This window comes from Seriola lalandi, unplaced genomic scaffold, assembly GCF_002814215.2.
Source record: "Seriola lalandi dorsalis isolate HSWRI2012SDOR001 ecotype SW California unplaced genomic scaffold, Sedor1 jcf7180002054883, whole genome shotgun sequence".
Taxonomy (NCBI): Eukaryota; Metazoa; Chordata; class Actinopteri; order Carangiformes; family Carangidae; genus Seriola; species Seriola lalandi.
The window spans coordinates 1446507-1459949 of record NW_019525658.1 but is presented as its reverse complement, the minus strand read 5'-3'; the positions used below and the strand labels follow the sequence as shown (position 1 = coordinate 1459949).

The window sequence follows — 13443 nt, the reverse complement described above, 5'->3', positions numbered from 1 at the left end:
CGTTGGACTATTTCTCGCAGAGACACACCCTCCTTCAAAGAAGGAGAGGAACTCCCACCCTCCAGCGGCGGTGCGTTCAGTGTGTGTGGGGAATAGGAGAGACGAGCCTCCGACCTGAAAATACATCAGGTAGCTGCAGCTACTGAGAAATACTGAGGTCGTAGGTTTAAGGGTGGCTACATCTTAGACCAAGAAGCGATACGCAAGTGTCTCTGCTACTTTCAGACTGATGCAGTTGTCATTTTTCCCGCGTTGTTTAAATAGCAAATACATTCGCACCAGTCTGTGCAACCATGAATGTGTTGTCAGGAGCATTGTTGGAGCATGAAAGTGAATGACCAACCAAAACCTGGTCTGAAGTCAAAGGCGCAGTGTTGCACTGTTTTAATTTAAGGATAGTAGCTTCCTACAACAGCTGGAGGTTCCCGCTCTGGAGCCTGGACCATCACAGCACAACCTCAGAGGGTCGCAGCATTCTAAATACAGAATAATCAAGGTTATTATCGTTAACTAAAACCAACTAACTAACGAAAACTAGATGTGAGAAAAAACACTTTCATTGAAGTGGATTTGCCCATGAATTAAATGGACTTTAGACCATGCGCTTGGGACTGTTAAAATAGAGTCCATTGAATCTAATTCTGTGGGAAACACTACACTATTATAATAGCAATTTGCCAATGTGCAAGCGCACCTGACTTTTAAAGGAAAGTGGAGATGGCAGTGTGATTGGTTTATTGTATTTTTCACCCGAAACACTCCCATGAATACAGACGTGTTTTAAACTGTAAAAATCCTCTGCTATGATTCATATTTAGTTTAACATGGTTTTCACACATAAAAACCGGTCTGAAGCTCATACTCTTACTTCCTGATTGAGAAATCTGGATCAGGCCTTGAGCCCCGCCCACCACCTGCTGGCTCCAGGTGGACAGAAGAAAGAGCAGAGTATCAAGATGGTTAGAGGAGGAAACATCAGAGAGACTCAGTGGCTGAAACAGGGTTAGTGGTTGTACTAATGCTAACTCTCTCTCGCTGTACTGACAAGGGTTCAGGTTTATTTAGCCCCTCCCACTGTCCCCACCAGTTGACAGGATTGGTTCCTTAGGTTTGTGACGAATGAAACCCTGGCTCTCTGAATCTGCTTTTATGAGACTCATTGGTTCACTGCAGTTCAAGGTGGAAACACTCAGTCATAGTGTTGATGATTATTTCACTCATCATATGTCTTTATTATATAAAAACATCATATGGATGTTAACATGGTTAAACTGGATTTTCATCAGAGTGTCTTTAAGAGACTAAGAGCCTGAACCATGTGTCTGGCGCAGCGACTGTTTTTTCCCCTTTAATCTTACAAAGGACATAGACACGCCTTAAATGCACTTGTGCTTTGGACTGTTAAAATAGAGCCATAAGTCACAATCCTGAAACCAACAGATAAATTCAAAGAAATGTTTGAATTATTTGGATTTTTCATCACCTGTTCAGCTTCTCTCTGTAAATGTGATCTCTCAACATGAAGGTTTAAAAGGTGTTTGAAAGGCCTGTCCACACTGCCAGGATCACAGTTCTCATCAGGAAAAAGCTAAAGATTACAAAACAAATGTCACATTTCTCATGTCAGTGTGCCGGTGTGTTTACAGGCGTATGAGGAAACAGATAGAGAAATTAGAAAAAACGAACTGTAGCTCATTCACTCCTAAAACTCCAGAAGTTTCAGTCAACTAAAGACTGGCAGTGTAAGAAGATGATTCACATTGCATCTCTGAATAACATATAACCAAGCCCAAACTCGTGGGCGGCCTTAGCCTGCCTAACTTTGAGCAATATGATTGGGCTGCAAACTGTAGAGCGTTCATTTATTGGCAAGATGCATTTCCAGGTAAAGTCACCACTTCCACCTCTTCACTGCTGGCAATAGAACAGGATCTCCTCTCTGTCCCCGCTCTCCTCTTCTCACCAACCCAAATCTTCAACAACCAAACTCTAATGAAGCAGGCCCCTGACTCAAAGAAACTCGTGTCTCCGGTTGTCAGTCTTTTTGCATCGCATAACCCGTTTTTCCACACAGCGTTTAAAGGAAGCCTGGGAGAATGACCTCGGTGTGACGATCGGTGATGAAGATTGGGAGGCTTGCCTTAAAGCTATTCACAGCTGCTTTATAAATTCCAGACACCAGCTTATTCAATTCAAAGTAATCCATAGACTGCACTACTCCAATCTGCCCCAAATGTGAATCAGCAGAGGGCACCTCTTCCGATCTTGCCCCAAAGTAAACAAATTCCGGTCAGATATTTTCAAGTGCCTTTCTGAAGTATATAACTGTGCTATTACACCGTACCCATATCCTGCCATTCTAGGTCGGGCCCATCACTCTTCAACTTTAACCCATTTGCAACAAAAGGCAATATGATTTTGTCACTGCAAAGAGGAACATGTTAACATTTGGAAAACAGAAGATGTGCCTTCTTTTAAGACTTGGCTATCAGAGGTCACTAATCTGTTACATGTGGAGAGGATTAGATAAACTGTCTGTCTTCACTCGACAGCCTTTGATAAAATGTGGCAACCACTTCTGTCTTATTTATCAAGAGTGGTCTAAAGCATCTCTGTAAGTGCTGATATGTTTGAGCATTCAGATGTGTATAAATGGTATGTTTGTATATGTATATAGCTACATATGCTTCTCTTGGTAAATGTAATATACTGTAGTCCATTTTCTAGCTGGCGCTTATTCTTATCTTAACTGTTATACCTTGTACCGTGAAAGAGGAGGGGTTTGTTTTTAATCTTATTTCATCTTTTCTCTTTTCTTTCCTTTGCTGTCTGTCTCCTGGAGTGGTAGATCCCTTTGTATTTGTTTTACTGGTTTATGAAATTGAAAACTTAATATAAAAAATATTGACTAGCTAATTTTTTGCCCCCAGCTGGATTTGTTAGATGCTGCAAATTAAAATCCTACAATCTACCTCAACATGACACCAGTGAACTGATACAGTCCAGGGCCTCTCTGAAAACTCACATTATTTATATGTTTCTATACTCGTGTGTTTCATTTAATCAGGCAGGAATCAAAGTCTATCTGGTTATTATTAGTTTAACCTCAGGATTAAAATGAAAGAGGACTGGGTTTCATATTTATACACACAGTTTTGAAAAAAGCATATTTGAAAAATATACATAACAATGGCTCAGAGAAACAGTGTGGACACTTTCACTTGAGGAGCTGATATTGTGGTTACTTCTCCTTTGCCGCCCTCTCATGGCCGCCAAACACAACTGTCTCTTCTTTCTGGAACAGTCTGGAGTGCGCTCCTACATCATTGGCTGGTGCCACATCCTTGGCCTGAGCTCTGTGGGCACCAGGGAGTAGTTTTTAATACCCTTCATAAAGTCCTAACACGTAATCTGAGGCAGATTTTCAGAATATCCAGCAGGAATCCCAAGATTTGAGTTATATCTAAATATTAACATTTTTATATTTAAATATAAGTCAAATCTTGGGTTTTAAAACATCTTAATTCACTTTTATTTGTCCTTTTTTACATTTTTATGGTGTTTTATAATTATGATAATAATTATATAATGAATATATCACAATGGCTTTTGACATCCCTCTGTTTTGGTAGGTCCTAACTGAATGGCAGACATTGGGTTTCTGGTTTTGACATGTTATTTTCAAAATAAAAACCAGAAAACAATAGTCTTAAATTGGACTGCATTCAGCAGCAGAATTATAGCCCCACCGACAATTGCTTTAAAAAAAAACAAATTTAATGACTTCAAATACAAAAACCAAAATGTTTGAAAAAATTTGAAACTATTTGAGTTTGAGTTTGCGTGTGCAGAATGCTCTGTAAACACACAGAGCAGGGGTTGGTCAAGTTTGAGTGAGAAAACAGTTGGTGAGTTTTGAAAGTGCTGCTCTTGGTGGGAATTGTTAGGTCTCTGTAAATAATAGACCTGCTCTATTTGGAAAGTGCCTTGAGATGACGTATGTCGTGAATTGGCGCTATACAAATAAAATTGACGTGGTGCTTGAATGCTTTTTGTGTCATAGTGATGAAAAGTGATCCGCACAGACTGCTGTTGTGCAAAGAGCTTTGAAAAAGCGGACTCAGTTGTGAGAAATTAGTTTTTTTTAGCAATTTTATAAAACTTGATATACGTTTAATAACAAGGCTTTTATTTTGAATTTGAGTGGACCGGAAATGTGTGGCTTGTTCTCTTCAGCTTGACACAAGTGCACCGCTCAGTTGAGGAGAACTGGACGCGCAACACAGGGGTCATCATGGCACCACTGGGACTAAAAGCAGTTGTTGGAGATAGTAAGAACTGATTATTATTTTATTTATTAGAACATTTTCACCTTTGTAAAAGGTTGACAAAGTCATCATGCACAGCTGATATAATGAGTATTATTCCACAGACGTGTAAACCCATTGCATAGGCATGAAGGGCTACCCCAAAGCTTTACTGTGAGATGAGCGCTATGTACATGTTCTGATTATTAATGTTAATATAACACAACGCAGCCCTGCTTACGCTTGTTTTTTTTTTTATTCTGGGAAGTTCGTTGCGCAAAAGTAGCGCAGATTCTCTCGAACCATGCGACTCCGCAGACGGTAGTTTCTCCACATGTTATTGTCAGTGAGATTGAGTCTACAAACACGAAGCAGTCTGGTGCTGTTCGGTTGGACTTTAATGGAAGTTTCTGTGTTCACTGGCCCGTTTTTGGCGTTTTGTCTTTCATATAAGAGCCCGGTCCTGGTCCGGTGTAAATCCTGCCTCGCTAATCTTTGCCTGTGTGGATTAAGTGCTGTGACATCATTGTCAGAGGAGGAGAGGTGCAGGGGGAAGATCCACAGTAACAACTAAACAAGCGTTTGTTTCTACTGTCAGCTGCACATAGTCCATAATCAAACATCATGCAGTCATTATTTTAGACTACATGTCATTGATTGTTGTTTTTTCTTTGTTTATTAATGTAAATGACGCATGAGTGGAGGCTGCTGTGTGGCAAGATAATGAATGACATGACACTCAGACAGTTGTAATACTGTCAATGTATCTTCCTGGAGGAGATTTTATATTAGACTTATACTGTATATTAATGAACAAGCAATGCCCTTATATCTGCTTATAAACACATTATAGTCTGTTATAAACTATTAGTGCTAATAAATGCTAATAAATGCTAAATATGGGGACTTAAAGTTAAACCTTACCATTTCCAGTCTCAGTGTTGGATTAAATGCTGCCTCTTCCTAATGAGTCACTCTTTTATAAAGGTTTAATGAATTTAAAAAAAAGAAAAAGAAAAGAAGAAAAAGATGTCAATACCAAACTTTTTTGGCGCATCGGTCATGAAAAAATCAATTAGCCTGTGGTTATCCCTTTTATTTGGTAATAAGTTGATAATATTGGTAATCAATGAATAAATGCTCAGTGAGTTGTTAATGAATTGATTTTGGTTCAGGTTTATGGCAGCCTTAGATTCAGCAGCCAAGTTTTAGTCAGTGATCTCATAACATTAATAAAGTCATAAGTTGCAACTTTAGATGTTGGGCTGTGCAGTGTGCAAATGTAAAAATGCCATTCACTATACTTTACTCTTTAACTTCGGTAATTAATACTCTGTAATAATAAGTGAACTCTCTGCAGTGGCTGAGGATATTTCTGTTGGTTCATATTTTACTGTTTGAGACAGGCTACGAATTCACAGTGACATCAATCATGTGAAACTTGTGGAAATCTCAGTGATCATTCCGGAAAAGGATAAATTTACTTTCCAAGTATACGCCATATTTTTTGAATCATTACGAGCCGTGTCAGGATGAGTCATTTCTGCTGTGGCATCTCCTGAACAGATGTAGTCGGCAGTCAGCAGATCTCCCAGAAACAGGATGTATTAAATATTCAGCCTGTCATTTTCTAGAAGCTAACAGATTCTGTCAAGGGAACAGGGACTCATTCGGCTGTTCAGAGCTGATCAGTTTGACAGTAATATAAGTGAAAAATATCAATAGAATAATATTTTCATGGCAATTTCTATTGGGAAAAAAAAATCAAAAACTGAAACACAGAAGAGTAAGAAGACTTGTCCTGTCGTAGCAAGAGTTTATTTCTTCAAACATGAGCTATGGGCCTCTAATGACTCCTGTGTGTGATAATATGTAGGAAAATGCACTGTATACATTCTGACAGGTAATGCAGGATTTCTCTTACGGGTTCCTGAGCGCCTCGAGTCCCAATACAAAACTTTGAAAACAATTTGATATGCTCTAAAACAAGTGAGATAATCTGACAGTCTGTCACTGTTGTGTTCGTGCCAGGACCAGAGACATTCTGTTTTTGGGTTGTCCGTCAGTCTGTCCATTCCATTCATATGGATTCAAGGATGAACTGATTCGTTTTTGCTGGTCAAATGTCAAAGGTCAAGGTCACAGTGACCTCATAAAATATGTTTTTGAACGTAACTCATGGATTCATACACTAATTATGACAAATGCCTAATAGGATAAAATGAAATGATGACATTTTATATCCAAAAGGTCAAAGGTCAACTTCACCGTGACATCAAAATGTTCTGTAAAAATACTTCTGACCATTATTCAACGCTGTAACTTCCTGTAACTTGACTAGGTTGGTATTCTAGTGTCAGCTTGATTAGCTGGCCCCAAGAAAGAAATAACTGTAATGCAGCTTTATCTTTTAAAGAGGTAATACTTGAGCCAAGACCTTTGAGTTGCCACAGAATCACTGATAATGAAGTGAAACAAACTGCCAATGTAGTCAGATATCAATTTAATCAAAATACACATCCTGTATCATTAAAATGATATTTATAGACAACTAATTTAAAGAATGCAATGCTATCCAGATTACATCTCACAGATTACACTAAAACATAATCAGGATTTGAATTGAATGTATCTGCAAAACATTCAGAACCAGACAAATGAAATAAAGAAAAGAACTAAAGCACAAGGCAAACAGAGCAATGTTTCTGCGTATATATATATACATATATATATATGTATATATATATGTATATTTTTCTATCATGTATTTCTCTTTTTTCTTTCACTAACAGAACCGAGCTTCCACATTTTTACGATTGTAGCTTTTATATTCAAAAAATATATATTCTAAGTGCCATGTGTATTAGTTTGACCTTATTTGAAAAGAATGTTATGTTGATTCTCTGTTCAACATGGACACAGCAGTGCTTGTGGCAGGGCTGTCGAGGTTTGAAGAAGAGCTATTCCCAGATAGGTAGAGCTAGTTACTGTGATAAAACACTATATCATAAACCTGGATTAGACCGATCTGTCAGCTGCAGCAGCCTGTTGTTGTTTATCCTGCTTATGAAAGTTGCTTGTCAGGTGTCCCATTCCTTCACAACACTTCCACTTAATCCCGATGACTAATTGGATAAACAGGCCCATTCACTGATGTATATGTGGTTTAGCCTGCTGTCATCACTAGTTTTCGTCAGACAACAGAGTCTGACTGACTGGAGACTGCGTTTTGAAATATCTGATCCACCTTTATGGAAATGTTTATGATAAATCATGTAAATGTTTCACTCAATCTGTGACAAACATCTAAGAGCTATCTCATATTTCATGTTATATGTTACGTGTCCTGAGTGTCATGATGATGTCGTTCTAACATCTCAGGAGCAGCTCTTTATGTGAAATGTCACCCCATCCCTCTGTGGAAACAGGACATGTTGACTTGTTTTGGAGGATGAGAATGTGTGTGGGTGTGTGTGTGTGTGTGTGTGTGTGTGTGTGTGTGTGCGTGTGTGTTCATGACATCACATCCGCTGACACAGAAACGGCCCAGAATGGTGGATGGGGTAAGAGGATTGGGAGCAGATTAGATGCAGTGATTGCAGTGGGCCCTTCATGTTCAGGCTGACAGACTGGACAGGACTTAAAACCCCCAGTGGGGAAAACTGGGACGCTGCTCATCAACACGAGTGACAGGATGTTGTGAAACGTGGGATTCTGTCTCTCAAACATCACACCTCAGGAGCTGTCTCACCTCCTTCTGTTATTCCCTCCCTCGTATAGATTATAATACATTATATAAGGTTTGATTTACCTGCTGCGAGCTGTGCTGCTGTAAACTTTCCTCATGAGAGGATCATGCTCCTGTGTTTTCCTGCTGTGCAGTTACTGCAGCTGTAGAGGCATTTTTTCCCAGTGGAAAAGGATTTGCACGATCACACTGTCGTGACATGTACGTACAGTATGTGTTCAGAAAGTCAAGTTACTGTTGTCAAGGCGGTCACATCAAAAGCGCAGTGTTCAGGTGTTTTAACAAGGGCTCCACAATTAATCAAAATATAATCCAAATCGCAATATGGCCAAGTGCAATATGCAAATCTCAGGAGCTGTCATTTTGTTGCGTTGTTAGCACCATAAGTGTAGTGGTGGCCTACAAATCATATTCTCCAGATGTAAAGGAACATGTTTGTTGGGTACAAGACCAACAACAATCACATCATCATCATCATCATCATTTTTATTTTTTTCCAGTGAAAATAAAATGAAAAAAATGATCATTCCATCTGAAATCACAATATCTGCCAAAATAATCACAATACAATTTTTTTTTGCATATTGTGCAGCTTTGGTTTCGACCTGTTTTCAGGTTTATATTCCTTTAACTCTTGACAACAATGACATGATATTTGGATACACTGGGTCAACATACAGAAATGTTCTTTTTTTTAATCAATACTGACAAGAATCAAATGCTTCAAATCCTTTGCCATATTTTGAAGAAAATGTGTACATTTTGCAGTGAGACATCATAACTGCAATGATATATTGTACTTCCATTGTGCATCTTACTAAAACAATTATTCTCATGTTTTCACAAACTATGGACAGAGAGTGGGAGACAAGGGGAAATCAATAGGCTCACTCATTATTTTTCCCAGATTATTTAATCCAGCAGAGTTAAAGTCAACATTACACATTAACACATTTGATGTATTGGCAAAATATAATTAAAGCTCTATATTTTCCTCTCATCCTGTGTTTTATTTTGAAGTGTTGATCCATAAGAATATATTTGTGGTTTTAAGAACCAAGAACCATCTCAGTGTAGTTTTACATCTCCTCTCTCAGGCTTCTCTCTGCAGCTCTAGTTACAACAGGTCAGTGAGCCAATCAGAAGAGAGGAGGCTCTGAGAGTCTCTTGTGTTTTCTGAGTGATCCAGTAAATAATATAGCAAATTTCCAGTTAACACTCAGAGAAACCAAATCTTTCAAGGTTTGATTCTGTATATATATAGAAATGTTTGCACAAACACCAGATGGAAGTTGAATGTGAGTTACAGTCAGCTCTCTAAAATCAAGCATAATATCAAATTTGAATTTCTTAATGTTATTTTCATACATTATGCTTTTTCATAGGGTTAGTGATCCTGGGTTTAACACCAGACTGTTGAGAATGATTTGGTCATTCATCATTGGTGAAGGTTTCAGGTTTTATGTTGCTTTCTTAAATGACGTGTAATTACATTTTCTTTCTTTACAGAGATAATGAACAATGTCATCAAGAAGGCACGAGAAAAAGGGAAATGGAAGGTAATGGTCCTGTTGTTGTAATCATTCATTGAATACTAATAAAATCACCCAAAATATTGAAATAAAATCCTTCTGTGTGTAACTGTGTTTTAGGTGCTGGTGGTGGACAAGCTGAGTATGAGGATGATTTCCTCCTGCTGTAAAATGACAGACATCATGTCAGAAGGAATCACCAGTAAGTCCAACCACCCAGGTCACCTCAGCTCACTTCACCTGTAACTATAAAGTCAGAAAAACTAAAGGGGACAGAGGATTTGCAGTCAGGCCTCAGAGGCTCTGGAACAATCTGCCCAAGGATATCAGGTCGGCTGAATCCGTGACCTCCTTTAAGACTCGCCTTAAAACATACGAGAGCTTTTCCTGGTTTTACTTTCCTCTTGAATTGTTTTATTTCTCTTAAAATAACTCTGCATTGGTTTTTATTCCCCTGATTGTTTTTCTTCTCTTTGAAATCTATTGGTTTTTGCTGTCTTTGTCAATCACTTTGTAACGTAGCTTTTGAAAACTGCTCTACAAACAAGGATTATTTTTATTATTATTATTATTATTATTATAAACTGGTAGAATTCTTCTCATCTCACTCTTACAAAGAAAGAAAAAAAAGTATAAGTGTATTTCACAAAATGTCAAACTGTGCTTCTAAGAAAGAATAATCATTTGGATTGAATAACATAATTATGTTATTATTATGTTATATTATAAATATTTAGTGTAATAATGATGTAATGAATGTGGCGTAGTAAAAAAGAATCACTGGTTCAAATGCAAAAAAAAAAGAATATAGTAGACACTAAGTATCTGCCCTGTTGTTTCCCTCCATCGATGTAAACTGGCAAGATTATAGACATATGATGTAATGTTAGTCATTAATAAAGGAGAAATGTCTAACAGTCGATCCAGAAAAACAAAAGCCCCTTTGACTCCGAAAGTAAAGGCTGAAATGATATCTACACCCCAATAAGCAAATAACAGAGTGACTGATTTACCATTAGCTGTTACTTGCCCGGATATACAGAAGAATAAAAATGTCCCAGCAGAGGCTGCACTGAGAAATGAAAAGCTTCAGCTGTTTGCTGTGTATTCAGGTCACTCATGTTCCTTCATGCAGAGATTCTGCGTAAACCTTAAACACTGGCTCACCTGACGGCAGTGAGGGTCCTACAAACCACAAACTCCGACAGCTGAGCTCCAGTTTAATCAAGCTGTTAGAATAGAATATTGGTTAAAGTGTTGATTATGTTTGTTTCCCTGTGCTCTCCAGTTGTAGAAGACATAGGCAAGCGGCGTGAGCCTCTACCCAGCATGGAGGCCATCTACCTGATCACGCCCTCAGATGAGGTAAATGAAGGCTGTTGATAATCCTATTAAACAGAACCCACTGACGTCTCATTGAATTTCTGCATCCTACAGAATGTTGAAAATGCTGCTTTGTTAGTGGGTGTTATAGTGAGTTTGTGTGGTGGGGTGTTGCTCTTCTTTTAACTGTTATGTTATGATAAAATAGGAAACACTCTGGGTTATTGTTAAATATTTCTTTCCACTAACTTTGTGAACAGAGCGATGACTTGTGAGTTAAAGCGTTGTTCTCTGCTGTCTCAGTCTGTTGAGGGTCTGATCGCCGACTTCAGAGACCCGCAGTCTCAACAGTACCGAGCCGCTCACGTCTTCTTCACCGACAGTGAGTAAATCCAGTCCACACCAACATTTACAAACTCAAAGCTCAACAAGAAACTACGGAAGCGCATTGCATAGACAGAGTAAAAAAATAAAAGAGACACCTTATCTCGTACTTACGAGATCAGGAGCTCGTAGAATATGAAAAAAGTGGAAAGGTGCCTGAAACTGGCCACTGCTTCGCTCAGGAGAACCACACTGCTGTGAAGCATCTCATCTGAATGAGACTCTGCTGATGCAGAAGGTTGTGATGAAAGATAAAACGACTGTCACACTGATAAAATCCCTCCTCATAGTTTTACAGTGCCCTGTGCCTGTTTCGATGTACTCAGACTGGACTTGTGGATGTGGCTTCCGGGTCATGCTCGGTTCTACTTTTCCCATAATGCAATGTTCTTTCAAACTCCATGTCCCAATTTGTATGGCGGTCTACTCATTGATTTTGTGTATGTGTAATACCGGTTCTTCTTGAAGAGAACAACCTTATTTTCTTTAAAAATAAAATGTGAAATAAAATGTTTTCCAATCTAAGAAAATAACAATATCCAAGATTGACATTCACAGTGTTTTTCTCTGACTCTCTGCAGCAATCCCAGACTCCTTGTTTGGGCTGTTGACCAAATCCCGAGCCTCAAAAGCCATGAAGGCCTTGACTGAGATCCACGTCGCCTTTCTGCCCTATGAATCACAGGTGAGTCACTGTCTAGTCTGGGATTAGACCACGGCAGCCGCTCATAACCATCTATCTCAGATATGATGAAGGATGTCAGTCAACCTGCAGAGAAACCTTCCTCTAGTGTCACTTTCCTCATGCTAAGATGTTGGGTGGGACATTCTTGTTGCATTATTTGAACCATGTGTGTGAGCATACTTTGGATGGATGTATTAACTTACGTTGATGTATTTTTGTTATTCCTCCGCACATGCGACAGCCAGATCCACAGACATATTGTTTACGGGTTGTCTGTCCTTCCGTCTGTCTGTCTCATTCTCATGGACATGACATCTCAGTAACTCCTTGAGGGCATTTCTTCAAATTTGGTAAAAATATTCACCTGGACTTAAAGACAAACTGATTAGATTTTTGTGGTCAAAGGTCAAAGTCACTGTGACCTCACAAAACACATTTTTGGCCATAACTCACAAATTCATTCACTAATTATGACACAACTTAAGTCAAATGTCTATAACGGTTCATTTATATCCAAATGGTCAAAGGTCACCTTCACTGTGACATCATCATTTTCTGCAAACACACTTTGCCATTCTTCAATGCTGTAACTCAGGAAGGAGAAACTGTGAGCATATTTCCTGATACTTGGCTGCTTAGTGGAGGCATACAACCACCAGGCAGGAATTCTAGTTTGTCCATATATCGCAAGGTCTAAGAATTCCCCCTTAACATCTTCTGTAACGTCCTCTAACTAGGGATGCTCATTTTGAATTTTTTAATTCGTCGTTAACCGACCAGTAACTGTTAACCGACAAGATCAAAATGTACTATTGAGAATGGAATACCAATATATATATCAATATATTTACATATATATACGTATATATGTATGGGTTAATTTTTACATGTGCAGAATCAGCATAATAGCCTAGATATACTTATAACTTAAAATAAATAGCAAATCGCAGCCAGACTTTCTAATGTATAAACAGTTTAACAAAATGAAAACACACACTGAATCCTCCAGCGCTGAGAGTGCTGTAAGGAAAACCTCCTCCTCCTCCTCCTCCACTTCTTCCTCCTCCTCTTCCTCCTCCTCCTCGTCTTCTGGTGTTTGTTCAGAAATAGCAACATGTGGACCTGCTGTGGGGTTAGTCTGCTGTCAGTCTGTTAACTGTGAGACGGGATGATACCGATGTCCCAGGAATGCACAGATAGCGCCTGCTAGAGCCGCCAGCCTCAGGAAGCACATCTGATTCGCTTCCCACCAGTCAAGAGGATAAGTGTCCGATGAGCGGGATCGTCTCTCATATACATATAAACATATTTTTTAATTGTTTAACTGATAGTATTAATTGGTCAGAATTCTTTTTGTCGGTTAACGGTTAAATGGTTAATTATTAAAATCTCTACTTGTAACTATAAGACATTTCGAAGTCTGATCTTAAATGTAGAGAGGGTCTGCTTCCTGATTCCAGACTG

The 13443-nt window shown here is 38.7% G+C and overlaps 1 protein-coding gene across 3 annotated transcripts in view; it reads left to right on the top strand.

Annotated features, from left to right (window-relative positions):
- Positions 1–4258: 4258 nt before the first annotated feature.
- stxbp1b (syntaxin binding protein 1b) overlaps positions 4259–13443 on the top strand; it is a 29264-nt gene continuing 20079 nt past the window's right edge. For all 3 annotated transcript variants that reach the window (XM_023397542.2, XM_023397540.2, XM_023397541.2), the window contains exons 1-6: positions 4259–4331; positions 9565–9614; positions 9708–9789; positions 10876–10952; positions 11214–11292; positions 11876–11979. In XM_023397542.2, the coding sequence (XP_023253310.1) occupies positions 4295–4331; positions 9565–9614; positions 9708–9789; positions 10876–10952; positions 11214–11292; positions 11876–11979 (429 nt within the window). In that variant the 5' untranslated portion in view covers positions 4259–4294. The remainder of the gene's footprint in view (positions 4332–9564; positions 9615–9707; positions 9790–10875; positions 10953–11213; positions 11293–11875; positions 11980–13443) is intronic.